At 41.7% G+C, this 21,019-nt stretch overlaps 1 protein-coding gene across 1 annotated transcript in view; it reads left to right on the top strand.

Annotated features, from left to right (window-relative positions):
• rad50 (RAD50 homolog, double strand break repair protein) overlaps window positions 1-21,019 on the top strand; it is a 35,366-nt gene that overhangs the window by 4,382 nt on the left and 9,965 nt on the right. The window contains exons 4-23 of the mRNA XM_072445718.1: window positions 271-422; window positions 523-708; window positions 2,020-2,224; window positions 2,986-3,114; window positions 5,013-5,178; window positions 5,811-5,869; window positions 5,954-6,088; window positions 6,747-6,953; window positions 8,025-8,207; window positions 13,837-13,994; window positions 15,441-15,616; window positions 16,524-16,761; window positions 17,685-17,874; window positions 18,138-18,264; window positions 19,089-19,282; window positions 19,375-19,485; window positions 19,601-19,693; window positions 19,827-19,940; window positions 20,022-20,149; window positions 20,223-20,324. Of these exons, the coding sequence (XP_072301819.1) occupies window positions 271-422; window positions 523-708; window positions 2,020-2,224; window positions 2,986-3,114; window positions 5,013-5,178; window positions 5,811-5,869; window positions 5,954-6,088; window positions 6,747-6,953; window positions 8,025-8,207; window positions 13,837-13,994; window positions 15,441-15,616; window positions 16,524-16,761; window positions 17,685-17,874; window positions 18,138-18,264; window positions 19,089-19,282; window positions 19,375-19,485; window positions 19,601-19,693; window positions 19,827-19,940; window positions 20,022-20,149; window positions 20,223-20,324 (3,053 nt within the window). The remainder of the gene's footprint in view (window positions 1-270; window positions 423-522; window positions 709-2,019; window positions 2,225-2,985; window positions 3,115-5,012; window positions 5,179-5,810; window positions 5,870-5,953; window positions 6,089-6,746; window positions 6,954-8,024; window positions 8,208-13,836; window positions 13,995-15,440; window positions 15,617-16,523; window positions 16,762-17,684; window positions 17,875-18,137; window positions 18,265-19,088; window positions 19,283-19,374; window positions 19,486-19,600; window positions 19,694-19,826; window positions 19,941-20,021; window positions 20,150-20,222; window positions 20,325-21,019) is intronic.

Genomic DNA, 21,019 nt, shown 5'->3' with positions numbered 1-21,019 from the left:
GCGCTTCGCGCTCGATTTCGTGCGCACTACGTGCGCACTTTCGCAGCCATGCTTTGCACGGCCTTACGAGATTAATAGGCCTCTCGCCAGCTTGTGGCGCTCGGGCCTAATAATGTCTTTAATATCAGAAAACAAGTCACGTTTTCAGCCCTGCACCTCAAGCTTTAATGCCCTTGTCAACAGTTTAATAAATGTATTTATAATTCAATGAAATATCATGCAACACATCTTTGCCAAGTGTCTAAACTAAACTGAGGTGGCGTGTTGCAGGACGCCCACGAGACCGACGTGAGGGCGCAGATCCGCCTTTTATTCACCGACGTCAACGGGGAGAAAGTCACAATCCACCGCTCCATGTCCTGCACGCAGAAGGCCAAGAACTACTCGTTTAAAAGCTTGGAACAGGTCATCACCCGCATGAAGTACGACGTTCAACCCAATTAACGTGAAATATCAGTTCAGCCATGTCTGTAATTAGTCAAAGTGTCCTCGGACGTCTGTGATTCCTTTGGTCTTCTGCAGGGACGGCGAGAAGGTGAGCTTGTCGTCCAAATGCGGCGAACTGGACAGAGAGATGATTTCAGCTCTGGGCGTGGCCAAGCCCGTGTTGAACCATGTGATCTTCTGCCATCAAGAAGACTCCAACTGGCCCCTGAGCGAGGGCAAGGCGCTGAAGGACAAGTTTGACTCCATCTTTGCTGCAACTAAGTAAGTCGTCTTTGAGATTGTAAGACGTGACACCGTTTTGGGTTTCTTACTGAACCAAAAGGACCGTGCAAAGAGTCACTGGATGTCCTGCCCTAGTCCCTAACCTCATTCACTACGTAGTCCAGCACTATTAAGCAGACTTCATAGTGCACTCAATTACAGAGCGAGTGAAAAAAACTCTATAAAAATGGATTTCTGTCATAAATATTGGTTGAATCTGTCTGATGCGTACATATTTATGGACTAATAATCAGCACACAAGTCATGGATCTCACGTTAAATCACAAACTAATTGGATTAATCAACATTTTGCCTGTGATGGCGATCTCAAGCTAAGGTTTGAGTACTTTGTTCATATTCTCATCGTGTCCAGTTAAAACCAGTCACTGTTGTTTTTCCAGACTTTCGTAAAACCTTGAGGTCTATATTGACCGGTCTAGTGGCCTATGGCACTATTCAAGCTGCATTTCTGGACATTTTGTGTGAACTAGTTTTTCACCACAAACTCTCATTCTCCAATATTAATAAAAAGCGTGACAAACTAACAAATTGGACATTTTCGTGATACATTATTTGAAACTGCACAATTTCAGATATTCTCGATCACTGACACAGTGATGGGCAAAGTGAGACTTTATGAAACAACAGAGCAATTGAACCAAATGTGCCGAGGCTTCAAAACGCAGTTCAAATACTTACTCTACAATGACATCTAGTGGTAATGTTATAGTACTGCAACAACCCCAGTGGTTCAACTATGGTTAGTGTTTTGCATACAATTGAACAAAGGGCCCAGCGCTGCCAACAGCGCCCTCTGCCAATCTAATTATGCAGCACTAATTCATCACAGCGTCAAAACTAGTGTCTTTAATGAACCTGCTGCTCTATAAGAAACTACTGTTTTCAGAGAAATCCAGCCCTCATTTCTCACCTGCTTAATCCAGTCAGTGATTCACTGATCCGGTCCATGTTTTGTTTCTCTGTTTCTGAGCACTGCTTGTGCTTCGGGGCTTTGTAACAGTGTCAAAATGTCTGCTTCAATATGCCCAGAACTCTTGACACAATGACCAAACAACACTAAAACCCTTCATTCACTTTATCTAATAGATTACCGAATGTAACCAGCTTTATGAAATCAAAGAGAATGTAAAGTTAATGTGATATAAATAGAAGGATCAAAAAGATTGAATTGATTATTTTCTCTCTTACCAAACTAACCACAAATGGTCGTTCTCATCTTTTTAAGTGTCAGACCCGTGTTCCTCCTGTAAAAGTGCTGAACTGGCCTTGAGTTGTTCCTCTGTGGCTCAGGTACATAAAGGCTCTGGACACCATGCGTCAGCAGCGTCTGAAACAAAACCAGACGGTGAAGGAATGCCAGGTGGAGATGCGCTACCTGAAGCAGAACAAAGAGAAGGCTCAGCAGATCCGCGAGACAGTTTCCACCAAAGAGGCGCAGCTCATGGCCTCCAAAGACCGCGTGGAGAAGATCGAGGGCCAGATCGACCCTCTGGAGGTTCAATAACACAGTCTGAGTACAACCGTTTTACACTAGTTTATATTTCTTTTGGGGTCAAAGTGAGAGTAGTGCAACTTTTACCCTCAGAGGCTGTAAAGTAAACTGATAATAACAAAACATACACACTTTTTAGTTAACTGTTGTTGCAAGCGTCCCAAGACATGACAAATTAGGTTAACAACTTTGTAGCTCTGGTCGCTGTAATAAAAAAGTAAAGAATAACAAATCTGACAATGCTGTTTATGAGTAGTAATGATTTATTTTAATGTAAAAATGATATAGTGTAGAGCTGCACAATATATCACAATGTATATAAATATATCACCAACACAACACAACTGATTTTATTCATATCTTTTTCAGTCTAAACTAGTTTTGACGAAGGAACATATTTGTTTTAATACCTGAAACGATCAATATGGCAGTACCGGTAGTTAATAAGTCCCAATTGTTGTGCTGATCTTATATATTGTGTTTAAGAGACTGCATTTGTTGCCTTTTGCAGAAAATAACTTTTCATGGCAACTTTTCGCTCTACACTGTGGTACAGAAAAGATAGAAATAAAATCTACACTCGACAAACACTAATGAAGTTGGCACTGACCAATCGGCACGTCGTTTCAAACCCGGCGTCTGGATGAGCCTTAAAAAAACAACGAATTATTCCGCACGATATTCTGCGCTAGGACGAGACGTTTGGCTCCTAATTAGCTGAACGACACTTAGCATTTGTATAATAAGTCACTGTTTTGTCCCAGAACCGCCTGATGGACATCGATATGAAACTGGGCAAAGTGATGAAGCTGGACAATGACATCAAGGCCTTGGAAAGCAGAAAGAAGCAGATGGAGAGCGACAACAGAGAGCTGGAGGAGACAATGGAGCAGGTGCCAGGGCAACAACTCATCCATAATTTATACCAGCAAACCACTCATAATAGTTTTTTTTTAATTGAAAGACTCATCTTTGTACAAAATCTGATTAGAAGTCAGAACAAAAGTAGTGATATAATTGGTAGATCGTCGAGCGTTTGACTTATTAGAGGGTAGGGAACACATTTAAAGGATATTATTCCAATGTTGAATGGGAAATGTTTGGTTTTAGCAGTGAGGATTCAGATCTGGTCCTTTTATGTTTCAACCTGCAACCTGAATCTGCTTTGTGTTTGGATGATTGGCTTGAGAGGCAAAACTTGTCCATCATAGCCAATGTTTTTGTCATTTAGAATAAATCAACATTCGAAAAAAAAATCATTTGAACGTGTTTATACAGACGGGTCAAGTTTGTGAAATCTTAAATAGCCCGTCATTCATCAAGTACAAGTCAAACTACACAGAGCGACTCCATGGAGACAAACAGGTGCTGAAGTTGGGTAATGCACCTCTTAAATGAGAAAGAGTTTAACTTCCAACCACTCCATCTGCTGACGATGTGTTGACATGAAGGAAACTCCTCATGTGTTTAGTGTCTGTGTCTGAGCAGCTGTATGGGCTGCAGACTCCCCTCTGCCCTCCGTGATGGAGTGGTGGAATCCACAGATGGTGAACGAGTGCAGTAACGTGGGGATGACAAGCCTGTTCATCACGCGGCTGTTCTCAGATCAGTTTGTCTTTGGAGAGCCGGATGTTTGTGCCGCTTCAGACGACCCGCGAAACCTCCGCTCCATCTGCACACGTAACGCCAGCCGTGTTTGAAGTGTAGTAGTTTATTTGTCCGAGTGATTGAAATGAACTCGTCAGTACATCGTTTCTGGCCATGAGTAGAAACACAACTGTGAAACTTATCACAGAAATGTGTTTACTTTTAATTCCTTATGTGTATATCCATCAGTGAAACAATCACATTCTGCCTCATTCTGCCTCATTCTGCCTCATCACTGCTAAGGATTTCATAAAAGGTCTGTTCATGTTGGTAATTCATGACAAAAATACTAATAATAGAAAAAGCTTCAGTTGTAGTCATCTGGACTCGGTTAGAAAAAATAGACGTTTCGACTCTCATCCAAGAGTCATTGTCAATAAAAGAATTTAGGTCGAGAACTCCGATATTTGTACTATTCTGTGGTAAGTCCAGCCCATTGGGAGGAGCCTTCCTGAAGAGGAAAGAGTTGTTTGTTTCAACAGAAACTTACCCTCTTATCTACCGAGCCTATTCAACCCATTAATGGGCTATTAGTCTCCCCTTTGTCTTTGAGTTACCACAGACTTACCACAGAATAGTATAAATATCGAAGTTCTCGACCTAAATTCTTTTATTGACAATGACTCTTGGATGAGAGTCGAAACGTCTATTTTTTTCTAACTGAGTCCAGATGACTACAACTGAAGCTTTTTCTACAATGGAATACGCCTGGACGAATGAGGGATTACACCGACATACCTCAAGTTTCATTGTTTTTTTTCTTTTTATCAGAACCTGTCAAATTGTCTTGCTCTTGTATGAAATAGTTTACATTTATTTTAGGAAATCTACTGTGCACGTTGTAACTTTTCTGGTTGAGACCTGCTTGTCTCCATGTAGTTTTATTGCTTTGTCTGAAATTTCCCAAACTATGGCTTGAAATTGTTGCATCTCCATGGAGACCAGCAGTTCAGTTCAAATCTGTGAAGAGGTACACCCAAATGCAAGATACACTGGTTTAAGGCCATATTAGAAAAGTTACATGGTGCGCTGTTGCCTCAGTAACGTGACCAGTCTAATGCGTCTCATACAAGTCACATGGACCACCTCACTGACAATGCGTTTGGAGCTGCACTTGACCTCTGTGACCTTTGTGCACTTGCAGGTTTTCCAGGGCTCGGCTGAACAGCTGCAGGACCTGTACCAGAACCACCAGAAGACGGTGAGGGAGAAGGAGCGCAGACTGACCGAGGGCCAGAGAGACCTGGAGCGAGCGGGCCGCGAGTGTGAGAGGCTCAACCGGGTCAAATCCGATCTGCTGGTGGAGCAAGGTACGGACTAATGTGTTTATACAACCTCCACTTAACAACTGTGGTCAAATATGGAAGAAAACAAGGCATAACTATTCATATTTGAGCACACACAGTTCTGAACTATGGCCAGGTTTTGTCTTGGGAGTATTCTAGGCTGTGTTGGCCTCAGATCGTGACCTTTACCTCAAACTCTATAAACCTTTACTATTTTCTAAAAGGTTTATGGGTAAAAAATATAAAAAATAAATAAATAGAGAAAATCCATGTCAAAGACTCAAAAGTCTTACATAAATATTAAAAGTACATATCAAACAAATAAAATTGAATACAGTTGGAATTAATCATTTTTCTTTCAAACTTTCAGACTGATTAAATCCAAAGATATTGTACAAATAAAATCATGTAATTGTTATTGGGAGGGACTGATTTATAGATTTAGGTTAAAGGGGACAAACTGTATCTTCCTGAGTTGTACTGTGACTGAATCATGGCTGAGAAATCCTGTATTGTCCTGCATTTGTGGCTCGAGTGATCAGAAAATGTTCCCCTACCCCCTATCTCCACCCACTGCTATGTATTTACCTGCAAATCTAATGTCATTTAGCCAATTTTCAACAATAAAAACACAAAACTTGATCGTTATTTTCCAGGTCGTCTCCAGCTCGAGGCCGATCGTCATTCTCAGAACATAAAAAGCCGTGACTCTCAGGTGAGAAACGGGACGGTTACACGGACAGATGTAACGTCGCACAGAGCCGGTCAGTGACGTCCGACCTGTGGTTTGTTGGTGCAGGTGCGCTCGGTCTCATCTTTCCTGGAGCTGGAGGGATACGACCGAACTCCATTCACCAAACTTCAGCTGGAGAGTTTTCACCGTCAGGTTTCTCAAAGACTGGAGCAGGAGAAACAGACGCTTAGTCAGATCCTGGTGAGAGCCACTAAATGTAGTTTGTTTGGTGCAATATTTTCTGTCCATATAACAGCTGTAAATAAGAAGTTTTTTACCGAGTTTTTTTTTTTTTTTGTAAGAGTTGTTGATTTATATATATATATATCAGTTGTTTTTATAAAAGTTTTTATATATATAATAAGTTATCTGTTTTTTTTTAATTATACTTCTGTGCCTAATCTGTTTATCTGTGCATGTCCCATTTTTTTTTTTTCTTATCTTATTTGTGTTTTAGTTTGATAAATTTATGTAATCACATAAATTGGATAAGACTGTATGTATGTAAAATGTTCTATATTAAGTATGATTTTAATTGGATCCTTTCAATTTAATAAATAGAATGGGCAGCATGCTATAATTATAATACTTTTCCCATTATTATTATTTAATCTAATATCCATATGTCAAGAATAAAAATATCAGAGGTGCTAAGATATTAAGTTAATTAATAATTAATTTTAAATTAAATTTAAAATATTAAGGCTCTGTTCAATTTTATTATTTTTTTTATCTCAATTTAACAAACTTTTTCACCATTTTATCTACAGTCTGGAACAGCAAAGCTCAAAACGACAAGACGACAAACTAATCGCTAAAAGTATCCATTCTATTACGTGTTTGTTGAATGTCCATTCAGGCCGATCTGCAGGAGAAGGAGCTCCAGAAGCAGCGCTCCATGGACGACATGCGCGACAAGAAGACGCGCCTGGAGGGAACCGTGGAGCTGAAGCAGGACCTGCAGACCAAGAAGCAACAGGAGCTCAAGAACATCAAAGCCGACCTGCAGCGCCTCGAGGGCTCGTCCGGACGCCTGCAGGAGCTGGAGAGCGAACTGACCAAAGCGGTGAGTTACACAGGGGAATACTGACCAAAGCGGTGAGTTACACGGGCGAATACTGACCAAAGCGGTGAGTTACACGGGCGAATACTGACCAAAGCGGTGAGTTACACGGGCGAATACTGACCAAAGCGGTGAGTTACACGGGCGAATACTGACCAAAGCGGTGAGTTACACGGGCGAATACTGACCAAAGCGGTGAGTTACACGGGCGAATACTGACCAAATCGGTGAGTTACACGGGTGAATACTGACCAAAGCGGTGAGTTACACGGGCGAATACTGACCAAAGCGGTGAGTTACACGGGTGAATACTGACCAAAGCGGTGAGTTACACGGGTGAATACTGACCAAAGCGGTGAGTTACACGGGCGAATACTGACCAAAGCGGTGAGTTACACGGGCGAATACTGACCAAAGCGGTGAGTTACACGGGTGAATACTGACCAAAGCGGTGAGTTACACGGGTGAATACTGACCAAAGCGGTGAGTTACACGGGCAAATACTAACCAAAGCGGTGAGTTACACGGGTGAAAACTGACCAAAGCGGTGAGTTACACGGGTGAAAACTGACCACCAACAACATTGACATAACATAAAGACCATGGGGATGTCTTTACGTTATAGGACCGCTGATTAAACAAGGTTTAGTTAGAGTTAAGTACAGTTTAATTCCTCCCACTAACTCTGCTGTAGATTAAAAAAGCAATAAGATTATCCTGTACAATGTAAACAAATTAGCATTTTACATATTCAAATTAAAAATATATTGCATTTTTAAAATTAGATCCGTTTTATCACATCATACGTGTCTGTAAAGGTATGTCAGTTGATATTTAGCGTTAGTTGAAAAATGTAATTTCAGGGGAGTAATAGATTATTTGATTTTGAAATGATTCAGTTTCCACATTTATGAAACTAAACACAATTTAGAGTTTTTTTCATGATTTTATGGAGCAGAACACCAGCCAGAATAATTTATTATTTATCCGTAATGTAAATCGGCAATACTTATCGGGATTTTAAGTTGTGTTGAAACGAGAATGAAGTGAATTGAACAGTGTTTTTGTGCGTAGGAGCGCGAGTTACAGGGCGTGCTGCAGAACTCCAACGTGGACAAGTTGAAGGCGGAGGTTCTGGATCTGCAGAGGGAAAAGGCGACGCTGGATCAGACTCAGAGGCGCCTGGATCAGGAGATGGAGACGCTGAACACGCACACCACGGCCCGCACGCAGATGGAAATGCTCAACAAGGACAAGGTAACGTGTGTCATACGCTCTACGGACACTAGAGGGCAGAAGCATGGCGTTTGTATCAGCAATCTTAACCTTCTTCCCTTTATCATAGTTGGCAGCCACTCACATTTAATCACAACAGACTAGAAGTGGGAGATATATTGTAAAAAATATATTATTATAATGAGAATAATAATAATAATAAGGACAAAGAATAATACAAAATAGTAATAATTGAGTGTTTTTTTTTTTTTTTTTTAATTTTCGTAAAAATGGCCTGAAATGTCGAGTTTAATCTTCCAAACAAGGACAAAAAATTTATATTTCTACCCTGTTGTAGTTATTTTATAATTGTATGGTCAATTCACGTTGTGTGCTAGACTTAAACCTCAACCAGCACATTTAATGCACATTTTAGCACATTCCTGATGCGCTGATTTCTTCCACGTCACCTGCACGATTCCATGGAAACGGAAAGTAAAAACACTTATAGTAAAAACTTCATGAAGATGGAAACATTTTGTGTTGTACTGTGAAATATTTTAGCCAAAGGAACAACTTTTCCATGGAAACAAGCAGGAGGCGTCTCCTCAAGGGCACACACGAGTCAGGTTTGTGGCGATGCAAGCCCACTCACGGAAACGACACAGGTTTTAGTGCAATAATCAGAAAAGGTTTTTGTCAATGAACATAATTTACAATAGGAACTTGTTTTGGTGATTTGGTGCAACATAAAACAATGAACAATGATAAAAACAATATGTATAAGTTAAAAATAAAACAATTTAAATCTGCTATAGGATAAAAATAGGCTTTAAGATAATAATAATAATAATAAGAATAATAAGAATAATAATAATAATAATAATAATATAGCGGCAATGATCGGCCCTCGCCACGCCGCAAGAGGAGGGGGCGCTAACGCGCCCCAATTGTCCTTTTATTGCGCCTACTGCTGAATCTGTGACGCTGTCACATCTTCTCCCCTTTGTTTTACCATCAAAAAGCAATTTTATTTTGAATTCTTGGGACAATGTGCGGCTTTGCCGCACAGACACCGTGACTCTTTGAATAAAAATGTGGATCACTTTTGATGGTCCACCCCTGAAGATGAGTCTCACCAAATTTCAGGTTAATAGGGCTAACGCCCTAAGAGGAGTTTGTGAAAGTATAAAGTGTAAACATGTTCTGGCGATTTCCCCATTGGAATAACATGGAAGGTTTCGGTCATCGTTACGGCAACGCCATAACAATTATGACATGGCTCTCATTGACTTTTTTGATGGGGATGCTAAAATTGAGTTGTGTGTCAAATTTCATATAATTTCGCAAAACTAAACATTTAACCTCCATATAAAATCTGTAGGGGGCGCTGTGGCGCCAAATGAATTTATTTCACTTCAAGTGGGTTTAGGGCAAAGAGTTTAACAACTGATTCTAATTTGACGCAATTCGGACTTTATCTGCGCAAACGGTAGAAATTTTAAATATGGGAGATTTCTGAAATTCTAGCTACAGTTTGCGGCTTCGCCGCACAGAGACCGTGAGAGGTATCAATGTAATTTGGATAACTTTTGATGTCCCACTCCTCAGTAGCATTTTCACCAAATTTCAGCTTTTTAGGGCCAACGCCCTGGGAGGAGTTCGTAAAAGTACGACGTTTGGAAAAACTCCAAAATCATGTTTAGCCATTTTTAAAGCAATATGGCCGACATTTGGTTGGGCGGACGGCGTTGCCGTAATAATATTTTTTACTTCTCTTGTCACCATCTACCTCTGCGCCAAATTTCATGATTCTACGATCAGATTTCTTTTTGGGTCATTTCCCATCTCTCAATGCATTTTTGGTACATTTGGGGGCGCTGACGCGCCAATTTTTTATTTTAGAAAAGGGAAATAGCCAGAATGTAGAGAGGCACGATTTTTAGAGGTGTGCAAATTTTTGTGACTTTTCGTCAATGTTCACTGGGTGAAAAATAGGGGGGTTGGTCCGGAGGAGGAGGAGGAGGAGGAGGAGGAGGAGGAGGAGGAGGAGGAGGAGGAGGAGGAGGAGGAGGAGGAGGAGGAGGAGGAGGAGGAGAAGAATTCCGATGCAAAAACAATGTTTCCCATTTTTCAAATATAATTTTCGAAAAGCGCTCGCGCTTTCCTACCTCATGGTGTGGGTCCCTGGTCACTGACGGGTACTTTCGTTAATTTTGAGTGGGCTCCGCCCACTTTGTGTTTTTGGCCCTCTATACAGTAATAGTGTTCAATTTTTGCATTACATGCTTATATGCACGGAACATGCAAGAGATGGGGAACGTATTCGTGAGCTACTTCGCGGTCGTCATCTCAATGTAAAGTGCTCGTTTAGTGCGCACTTTTGCACGGGCTTCGCCCGTTTACAACGGTAATGTTCCATTTTCCTACTACTAATTAGTATGCACGGGGCGTGCATGAGTGAAGGAGTGCGTTAGTGAGTGTCTGGAAGTGGGCGAGCGCTTCGCGCTCGATTTCGTGCGCACTTTCGCAGCCGTGCTTCGCACGGCCTTACGAGATTAATAGGCCTCTCGCCAGCTTGTGGCGCTCGGGCCTAATTAAAGCCGCAAGCGGCATCCAACGGCCCTCGCGGGCCGCCGGCCTTCCGACTCTGCGCTTTCGACTTGATAAAGATGGCGCCCTTATTGTGTGTTGAATAAAAAAAGAACTTGACAGACGGCGACACATTGGACATGGCCAATCCAGTGCAAATGAACACAAGTGTCAGTCAAATTTGCTGCGCCGCCGCACAGAGACCGTAGCACTTGGAATAAAAATATGGATAACTTTTGATGCCGCGCTTGTGTAGATGATTTTCCCCAAATATGAGCTTGATCGAGCTATTGCCCACAGAGGAGTTCATTAAAGTGTGAAGCGTAAATGTGAACATTTCAGAGATTTCGCTGTTTTCCCATTTCTGACATATATTTGCGGGTCCGCCACACAGAGACCGTAGCACTTAGAATCAAAATATGGATATGTTTTGATGCCCCGCTTGTGTAGATGATATTCTCCAAATATGAACTTGATCGGACAATCGCCCTAGGAGGAGTTCGTTAAAGTGTGAAGCGTAAAAATGTGGTGATTTGAGCAATTCTATGATTTTCCCATAAGGATAACATGGGATGTTTCTGTCATCGCTACGGTTACGCTGTACAAAATATGACTTTGGCTCTCATACTTTTGTGATCAGGATGGCAAATTAGAATTTTGTTCAAAATATCATGTCATTTGGAAAAACTCTATTGTTTATAGGCCACTCTGAAGGCCAAATAGTCAGAATTCTGGGAAACGTTTGCGGCTCCGTCGCACAGAGACCGTAAAAGCTATCCTTAAAATTTGGATAACTTTAGATGCCCCACTTGTCTAGAGGACGTACACCGATTTTGAGGTCGGTGGGCAAAACGCACAAGGAGGACTTCGTTAAAGTGTAAAACATAAAAATGTGGATATTCGAGAGATTTAGCGGTTTTCCCATAGGGATAGCATGGGAGGTTTATGTCATCGCTACGACTACGCCGTAAAAATTAAGGCATTTGTCTGATTGGCTTTTTTGATCGCGACGCCAAAATAGAATTTTGGGTAAAGTTTAGAAAATTTTGGTAAAACTAATTTTTGACCTTCAATGTTAATTTAAAGGTCACTCTGTAGGGGGCGCTATCGCGCCCATTTAAATTTTGTCATCATAAACTGGTCCAAACTAGAAAGTTGAACAACTGATTCAAATTTGGTCCTAATCGGACTTGTTTTGATCAAATGGGAACAATTTTTAGATCTGCAATATCCCAAAATAAGTTGTCCAACTTTGCGGCTGCGCCGCACACAGACCGTAAAAGGTATCTCCAAAAATTGGATAACTTTAGATGCCCCACTTGTCCAGAGGACGTCCGCCGATTTTGAAGTTGGTGGGCAAAACGCCCTAGGAGGAGTTCGTCAAAGTTTGACGTGAACAAAATGGCTAACACAGCGTGTTTTCATTTTCAAAGGAAGATGGCGGGCATAGGGTAATTCTGGGGGCGTGGCCACAATAATATTTGTTTTTTGTCCTCACAAGAGGAATGCGTGTTCCGAATTTCGTAGCTCTACGACAAAGTTGACCTCGGGGCGTCTCCCATAGGCGCAATGTATTTTGACTTTTGTCGGTGGCGCTGTCGCGCCATTTTTTAACGAAAAAAAAAAATGGCCCAGAAAAAACAAAATTTTTCGCCGATTTTGAATTTTGGGTAAAGTTTGAGTTTTTGAGCATGTTCAGGGGGTCAAATTAGAGCTCAAAAAGCAGAAGAACAAGAAAAATAATAAAAATAATAATATTTTTAGCAAAAACAATATAGCCGTTTCCACTATAACAACAAATTATACATCGTTTGAAAGCTCTAAGCCTTCCCCATGCCGCCATGGGGTGGAATCATCATTACGAGCGCTTACGCGCTCGTCACTCCCTATTCCGTCGGGATGCCCCGCCCACTCCCCATAGACTTCCATTGATTTGAGCAGATACAAGCATGGCCCATGCCTGCGGCATAGTTTCTCGCGTACGGGACGATGCCAGGAGGGTTTTTGGAGGAATGCAGCGCTTTGCGCTGCTGTTGTCAATTTCTATTTCTGTCATAGCAGGAGTAAGTATGCATGATCCATGCCTTCGGCATGGGCTAGTTCACTGTACTTGCCAGGGGCGACGGGGTATAACAGTTGGGGTATAACGGGGTATAACAGTTGCAACGCTGCCGAAGGCAGCGTTGCGGGAGCAATAGGCCCTCCGCCCTGCTGGGGCTCGGGCCTAATAATAATATTCCGATGCGAAAACAATGTTTCCCATTTTTCAAATATCATAAACTATACATTTTCGGAAAGCGCTCGCGCTTTCCTACCTCATGGTGTGGGTCCCTGGTCACTGACGGGTACTTTCGTTAATTTTGAGTGGGCTCCGCCCACTTTGTGTTTTTGGCCCTCTATACAGTAATAATGTTCAATTTTTGCATTACATGCTTATATGCACGGAACATGCAAGAGATGGGGAACGTATTCGTGAGCTACTTAGGGCAAATGAGTGCTTTATATGTAAAGTGCTCGTTTAGTGCGCACTTTTGCACGGGCTTCGCCCGTTTACAACGGTAATGTTCCATTTTCCTACTATTAATTAGTATGCACGGGGCGTGCGTGAGTGAAGGAGTGCGTTAGTGAGTGTTTGGAAGTGGGCGAGCGTATCGCGCTCGATTTCGTGCGCACTACGTGCGCACTTTCGCAGCCGTGCTTCGCACGGCCTTACGAGATTAATAGGCCTCTCGCCAGCTTGTGGCGCTCGGGCCTAATAATAATAATAATAAAACATCCACCAACAACAAAAACATTTATTTCAGTCTGTTTCCAATTTCCAGGGGCAGAACAAATCTATTTTTTTTTATGTTTTTGCATAGACAACTATAAGATGATGGAAAACCATTCAGGAGCGCAAAACAACTTATTTGCATTCACTATTTATTCGGTTTAGTGTGAGTAATTTCCTTTGATTGTAAAAGGGATGAAGATCAACGACCTTCTTCCATATTTAGAATTAAAACGTTCCGGTTGTCTTAGCTAACACCAACACCACCTTTTTAATTTGACTGCCTTCGTTGCCTCCTTGTTTGGTCAGACGGAGAAAGATGAGCAGGTCCGAAAGATCAAGTCTCGTCACAGTGAGGATTTGGTGTCGCTGCTCGGTCATTTCCCCAACAAGCGGGAGCTGGAGGACTGGATCTACAGCAAGTCCAAAGACATCAACGCCACCAGGGACCGGCTGGCTAAGCTCAAGTCAGTCAGCCAGTTTGCTCTTTACCTCATCTTCTGTTGCAGCGCATTAGTTTAGCCTCTTTACACTACGATAAACATGTTTGAAGTGCAATAGCTTAAACAAATGCACAGTTTGTCTCACATTATAAAGTGTTCTCACTCCTCGCAGACATGGACGTTTGAGCTGATGTTTATTTTGACTCCCTGGTAATTCCATAACGGTCACCTATAGCAACCGTACAGTAAACGAGGGCTAAAGCTACTACACAATACCATATTTTCTGGACTTTGAAGTTGCACTGGAGTATAAGTCGCACCAGTATATAAATATTAGTATAAGTCGGACCCCGGCCAAAACTATGAAAAAAGGTGCAACTTAGGCTAGGCAAAATAATATGTCTGTAACCCGACTGACCCGCTATGAAACTAGCCGACTGAAAAAAAAATATCAGCATTTTGTTGAAAAAACGTCAAAATCTTTTATTTTTCAATTATTTCGCCGACTCATCGACCGGTCTTTTCTGAAACGCAGTGTTGAATATTTTTTATCACGCTCGTAAACCTGACATCATCTCCTGACACCATCTCAAAGAACTGATAACGCTCTGCATGCGCGTCTTCATTTTCAGTCCTCCACATGCGTCTGTAACAAAACAGAATGCGTGTAGGAGACGTCATATCGCTTTTAGCAAGTTAGTTTGCCCGTGTCGGCGCCACTGACATGTCCATATAGTAATGTCACCCTCTGTCAGGGTGTGAAATTTGACTTACGCAAATGCATTCTGGGATTGAAACACGCCCAGTAGCATCATCACAACAAACATGGCGGCGCCCGTGTCCCCCGCATGTTTCCCCCGCTCGCCTTTGCTACCAAAATAAAGGATAACTGCGTACAAAAGGTCGATTGAAATATCATAAAATCGTGAGATTTAGTCTCCCGATTGGGTTGATAGAGACGTTTTCCGTCATTGACTGTTGATGCCTGACCCCTGGTGGTCACTCCAACTCAAAAAATGACAAACTTTGGATCTTTTTTTTTTGCCTTCAAAGTAAAAAAAAATAAGAATTTGCATACGGACCGAGCCACTTGAAAAATGTTGACTCGGGTTACAGCAAACAGACAATTTATTTGGGGTAGCCTTATAGTCCGGAAAATACGGTACTTTTTATTTGACTTTCTTTTTGTTTAATAATGTTCTTACTCTCAGGAAAATAAATTGCCTCTGCATTTTTAAATTAAATGTAGTGTTTTAATGACATAAATCGAACAATTTCTTTTAAAGAATTCAACACAACTTCCCGCCCTGTCCGCTGATGGTGGAACAATGGAGAAAGGCCAAGTGGTTCTCCTTAGCGTCTTCACATAATTAAAAAAACATAACTCAAACCATGTCACACGCACCACCTCCTCCTATAAAACAGGGAGATATTGTGTACTGGAGCTTAACGCTGCGTGGTTATTTGCAGTAAGGACTTGGCCTCGAATGAGCAGAACAAGAGCCACGTCGGAGCCGAGCTGCGTAAAAAGGAGCAGCAGTTGAGCGGCGATGAGGAGAAGTTTTTCAACGTCTGCGGGAGCCAGGACCTGGAGTCGGACCTGAGCAAAGTGCAGGACGATTTGGAGAAGGTCTCAAAACAAAGAGGTGCGAGAAGATGTATTAAACTAAACCTACATCCGCCAGGGATCCGGGGAACTCCCACATAACCGTTTTAAAGTTTTGTATAAGGTGCATGTGGAATAGAAATATATCTGTTTGCCATAATGCACAGGTACAAAATAATTACTTTTATTATTAGTTTTGGTGAGTTTAACCCTAACCCTTACCAAATCTGTTAACTTTCTGTGTAACGTTCTAACAAACCTTTACCTCATCATCAATTCAATGTAGGGCTACAGCAATTAAGTGACTATTTGTGACTAGTCGGCTTTTATACATCATTGTAATTGTGATTTGATCATTGTAATCTTTATCTGGACTTTTCAAACTCTAAAACATGAAAAAATACCTTTTGCGGCGATATTTAATCTTTTTTTTTTTTTCAATTTTACGCTTCATTTGCGATTAATCCATCTAGAAGACTTCAGCTCCCAAATTTCAGCATTGTTTTGGTTAAAAATGTATGTAAATCTAAATAGAAATAATTGTTTGACTCGTCAGTTTAGTGAAAAAAGTAATTGCTGACTAGTTGACTGCTAAAATAACTCTTCGCTGTAGTTTCGTGCTTTTTTTACACCGTTTATCGTTCTCGCGTGTTCCCTCTTGGTTGAGCCGTAGTTTCATACTTTTAACACCGTTTATCGTCCCTGGCATGTTCCTCATGCAGCCGTAGTTTCATACTTTTAACACGGTTTATCGTCCCTGGCGTATTCCTCGTGCAGCCGTAGTTTCATACTTTTAACACCGTTTATCGTCCCTCGCGTGTTCCTCATGCAGCCGTAGTTTCATACTTTTAACACGGTTTATCGTCCCTGGCGTATTCCTCGTGCAGCCGTAGTTTCATACTTTTAACACCGTTTATCGTCCCTCGCGTGTTCCCCCCCTTGTGCAGCCATGTTGGCCGGAGCGACCGCTGTGTACACGCAGTTCATCAGTCAGCTGAGCGAGGAGCGAGAGCCGTGCTGCCCCGTGTGCCAGCGCACGTTTCCCTCCGAGTCCGACCTGCAGGAGGTGATCAGCGACATGCAGTCCAAGCTCCGGCTGGTGCCCGACAAACTGAAGAACACGGAGCAGGATCTGAAGAGGAAGGAGAAGAAGAAGGAGGAGATGATGTCGCTGCGACCAGTCAGGTACATGACACAACAGACAATGGAGAATTTAAGTTTTTACAATGTACAACAGTGTGGATTTCAAAACAAGTATTGTATTTGTGATTGAACGTCAAACTAATCTGAAATGACTATGCTTGGACATTTTATGGTGATTATATTCAAGTTCAAGTTAGTGGACGATAATGCTATTTGAAATTAATGATAAGCTTAAAGGTGAGGACATTTTATGTAGAATAAACTTGTATGAGCTCGTCATAATAGTGCTTTCCTTCATTAGCTTTCTAAAGTATAAGTTTCTAAAGCCATTTTTGAGCATTGTTGCGGCTCACTGTGAACAAAATGTAAACTTATCCACTTAAGTTAGAGTAGAAATACCTGGAAAATGCATAGTATGTTTAATCTTTTCATCTTTAATGTTTTTCAACTTCTTCTCCTGCTATGTTCAATACCTTTTTAACTATAGCGGTTATAAGTACTTCAGTTTTGGGAATATTGCAATAACCTAAAACAAGGCTAATGTTTTAACTTTTACATGCTGTAAGGCTTGTCCAGTAGATGGTGCTAAATCTCCATAAGTATTTTCTGCTCGACCTTGCGTTCACAGCGTTTGACATCGACAGTTTCAAGCTGGAGATAGATTTCTGTTTGACTCAGACTGTAGATTTGTTGACCTTGTTTATGAGTCATATCTCTGTAACTACTGGGCCTAGATGTGCTTGTTGTTAAAAATTTAGATTAAAATGGCAAGTTTGTGGAGGCAATTCCTAAACAAATAATGATGAGGTTCAACTTATTTGGATCATTAGTTTGTATATTTCTTTCAAAACCAGTAGATCTCCATCTGAATGTATGATGTTATTGATATTATTATAGAAAGTTATTAAAACCATGTTCTTAATGGAGAAATGTCATGTTTTCGATTCCCTTCTCGACTCCTCCAGAGAGTCCATAGCTCGTCTGCAGGAGAAGGAGCTGCCGGAGCTGAGGAACCGGCTGCAGACGGTGAACCGCGACATCGAGAGGCTGAAGGGCGAAGTGGAGACTCAGGAGACGCTGCTCGGAACGCTCATGTCCGAGGAGGAGACGGCCAAGGCCTGTCTGCAGGACATCTCTCTCATGGACCGATACCTGGTACTGACCCCTGCTCTGAACAAGCTCCTTGAAGAACTTGCAGCTAGTATGATCATATTGAAGACTACTATAGGACACAACTATGATAATCCTACAGTAGATAAGAGTGAAACATATGTTTGTTAGTATTTATAAGTTTCTCTAGTGCAAGTCAAAGGTATGCACAGTAAAATATAAAGTTTATTCTGCGAATAAAATTAAATTCAAGGTGTTGGATATTTGTATATTAAAGAGTGTTTTGTGTGTGTGGTGTTTTATCCCAGATGGATCTTAAAGAAGTGGAGAGGAAAATTGCTCAACAGGCAGCTAAACTGCTGGGAGTGGATCTGACCAGGACCATTCAGCAAGTCAGTCAAGAGAAACAGGAGACGCAGCACAAACTGGACACCAGTAAGACCATTTTACATTAAAGGCCATCGCTCAGCAGAACGTCACACACTGGTCCAACACATGAGGCTTTTACACTTTATACTTTACACTGGCCTTTTATTTGCAGATCAGTGACAAAATGAGACTTGTCGCACAACAAAGTATCAGGAGTGTCAGTATTCTGAGTTAGGTCAGAGACAACCATTTATATTATGTTGGTCACAGACCGCAGATCTGTCAGTGGTCATTATGTTGGTCACAGACCGCAGATCTGTCAGTGGTCATTATGTTAGTCACAGACCGCAGAGCTGTCAGTGATCATTATGTTAGTCACAGACCACAGATCTGTCAGTGATCATTATGTTAGTCACAGACCGCAGAGCTGTCTGAGGTTCTTTATGTTAGTCACAGACCGCAGAGCTGTCTGTGGTCATTATGTTGGTCACAGACCGCAGAGCTGTATGTGGTTATTATGTTGGTCACAGACCGCAGATCTGTCAGTGATCATTATGTTAGTCACAGACCACAGATCTGTCAGTGATCATTATGTTAGTCACAGACCACAGATCTGTCAGTGATCATTATGTTAGTCACAGACCACAGAGCTGTCTGTGGTCATTATGTTAGTCACAGACCTGTCAGTGGTCATTGAGCTGTCAGTGGTCATTATGTTGGATAATGACCACAGAGCTGTGTTGGTCACAGACCACAGAGCTGTCAGTGGTCATTGTGTTGGTCACAGACCACAGATCTGTCAGTGGTCATAGCAGAAGCAGAGCGTCTCGGTGTGCGTTTGTCTTCGTCCACAGTCCTTTTACTTTAAGTTTAACCCTTTATTCCTGCAGCCTCCAGTAAAATGGAACTGAAGCGTAAACTGATCCAGGACCAGCAGGAGGAGATCCAGAGACTGAAGAGTTCTGTGAACGAGACCAGAGCCGAGAAGCTCCAGCTCAGTAGCGACATGCAGCGGCAGCAGCAGCTGGAGGAGCAGTGTGGCGAGTTCTCCTCCGACATCAAGGCTCTCAGCAGAGACATCACGGTGAGAATATCTGGACGTCAAAACCATTCCAAATATAAATACATATGCATTTGTATGTATGAAATCTGTGACCTCTAACCTCTGACCCACAGGATGCCAAAGAGCAGCTGTCTCCTCTGTCGACTGCACTGGACAAACTGCAGCAGGAAAAACAGGAGATTTTGGAGCGAAAGAGGCAGAAACAAGAGGAGGGCCAAGAGAAGGTGGAAGAAATACACTTATGTGTTGTTTACAGATATTACATTTGTACAGATATTACCTTTGTACATTTTAGACAATTACTTTTGATAAAATGGTTGGACTTCTTCTTGCCTTTAGCTGAACGCCATTAAAGAGAGAATGAAGGTGGTCAGCTCGTTGGAGCGGGAGATTGGAAAATATACCGAAGAGAGAAAAGATGAATACAAAGAGGTTTGCTCTCATTTAAACACATTTATGTTGGAAATTCATGTTCATGATTCAAGTTTGATCAAAAATGTGTTTTTTGTTGTGTAGAGATCTTTTGTTACAAGCATGTATTTTATCTGAAAATCGTTGATTGCAGCAAAAAGAATCAGAGCTTCGAGAAACCAGCCAACAGCTTCATGAAGCCGACAAACAGAAGGAGAAGATCAACAAAGACATCGGCAACATCCGCCAGGACATAGACACCCAAAAGGTAACCGTGCATTGACCCGTTTGAGAGCGTATCGTTTAGATTTAGGAGGTATTACCTGAGGCTGTTCCTGGACGTGATCAGGTGCAGGAGCGCTGGCTGCAGGACAATCTCACCCTGAGGAAACGGGTCGAGGAGCTGAAGGAGGTCGAGGCCAAACGAGAGACTCTGCTCAAAGACATGGGCAGCATGCAGGTTCTGCAGCTCCGACAGTAAGAGACACTCACGGAGCCTCGCGTTTTTATTCGGAGCGTACGAATATAAAGTCTGTGTTTCTGTTTTTAGAGAGCGCCGTGATCTAGAGCGAAAGCTGGAGGACATGAAGAAGGACCGCAGTATCGCTCTGGGGCGTCAGAAAGGATTTGAGGAGGAAATACTTCACTACAGGTTAATATCCAAATACATAAAATTCACATCTTCTCAACCTCCATAGAATTGTACAGCAATAATTGTAGTTTCAGACATTTTCTGTTTTTTCTAACCTGTATCAGTGTTTCTCAAACTGTAGTACGCAGAGCCCTCTTCAGATTGAGTAGAGACAAATGTATTAATGTTGTGTCCTCTTTTTGGTTAATCTTTATTTAGAATTCTACCTTATCAATGGTTTAGACCTGGTTTAGCTCTAACTTAGACCTGATCAGTGACGTACAGTCAGGGTAGACCTCACCTGTCAATCTTGGGAGAGAAAAAAAATATTCTTATAAGATATAATAAGTGTTAATATTTGTCATCTGGTATATATTTTAAGCCCCTTTCCCTTTTTGATCCAAAATGGAACAATAATATTCAATTTGTCAGAATTTCCGCATGTCCTGCACCTCGCTCTGCCTCTCGGAGCACACTATGCCTCACAAACTGCTGTTGCGATGCTGATAATGTGTCTTACTGTCCCCTCGGTACATACAAAATAAAACACTCTGATGATGTGCTCTGTACTTCCATATTATGGATAACGTATGAAATGTATTTCTGAAATGTGTTTTAGCCTCAGATTCATTATAAAACCGCAGTAAAAGTTCACTCGGTGAGGCAAACAATACTCCCGTGGACTGTTGAATCGTCTTCGTTTTTTAACTAATTTA

Source organism: Eucyclogobius newberryi, unplaced genomic scaffold (genome assembly GCF_026437365.1).
Source record: "Eucyclogobius newberryi isolate DKJ021-1_F unplaced genomic scaffold, fEucNew1.0.hap1 SCAF_15, whole genome shotgun sequence".
Lineage (NCBI taxonomy): Eukaryota > Metazoa > Chordata > Actinopteri > Gobiiformes > Gobiidae > Eucyclogobius > Eucyclogobius newberryi.
This window is presented reverse-complemented; position numbering and strand designations above follow the sequence as displayed.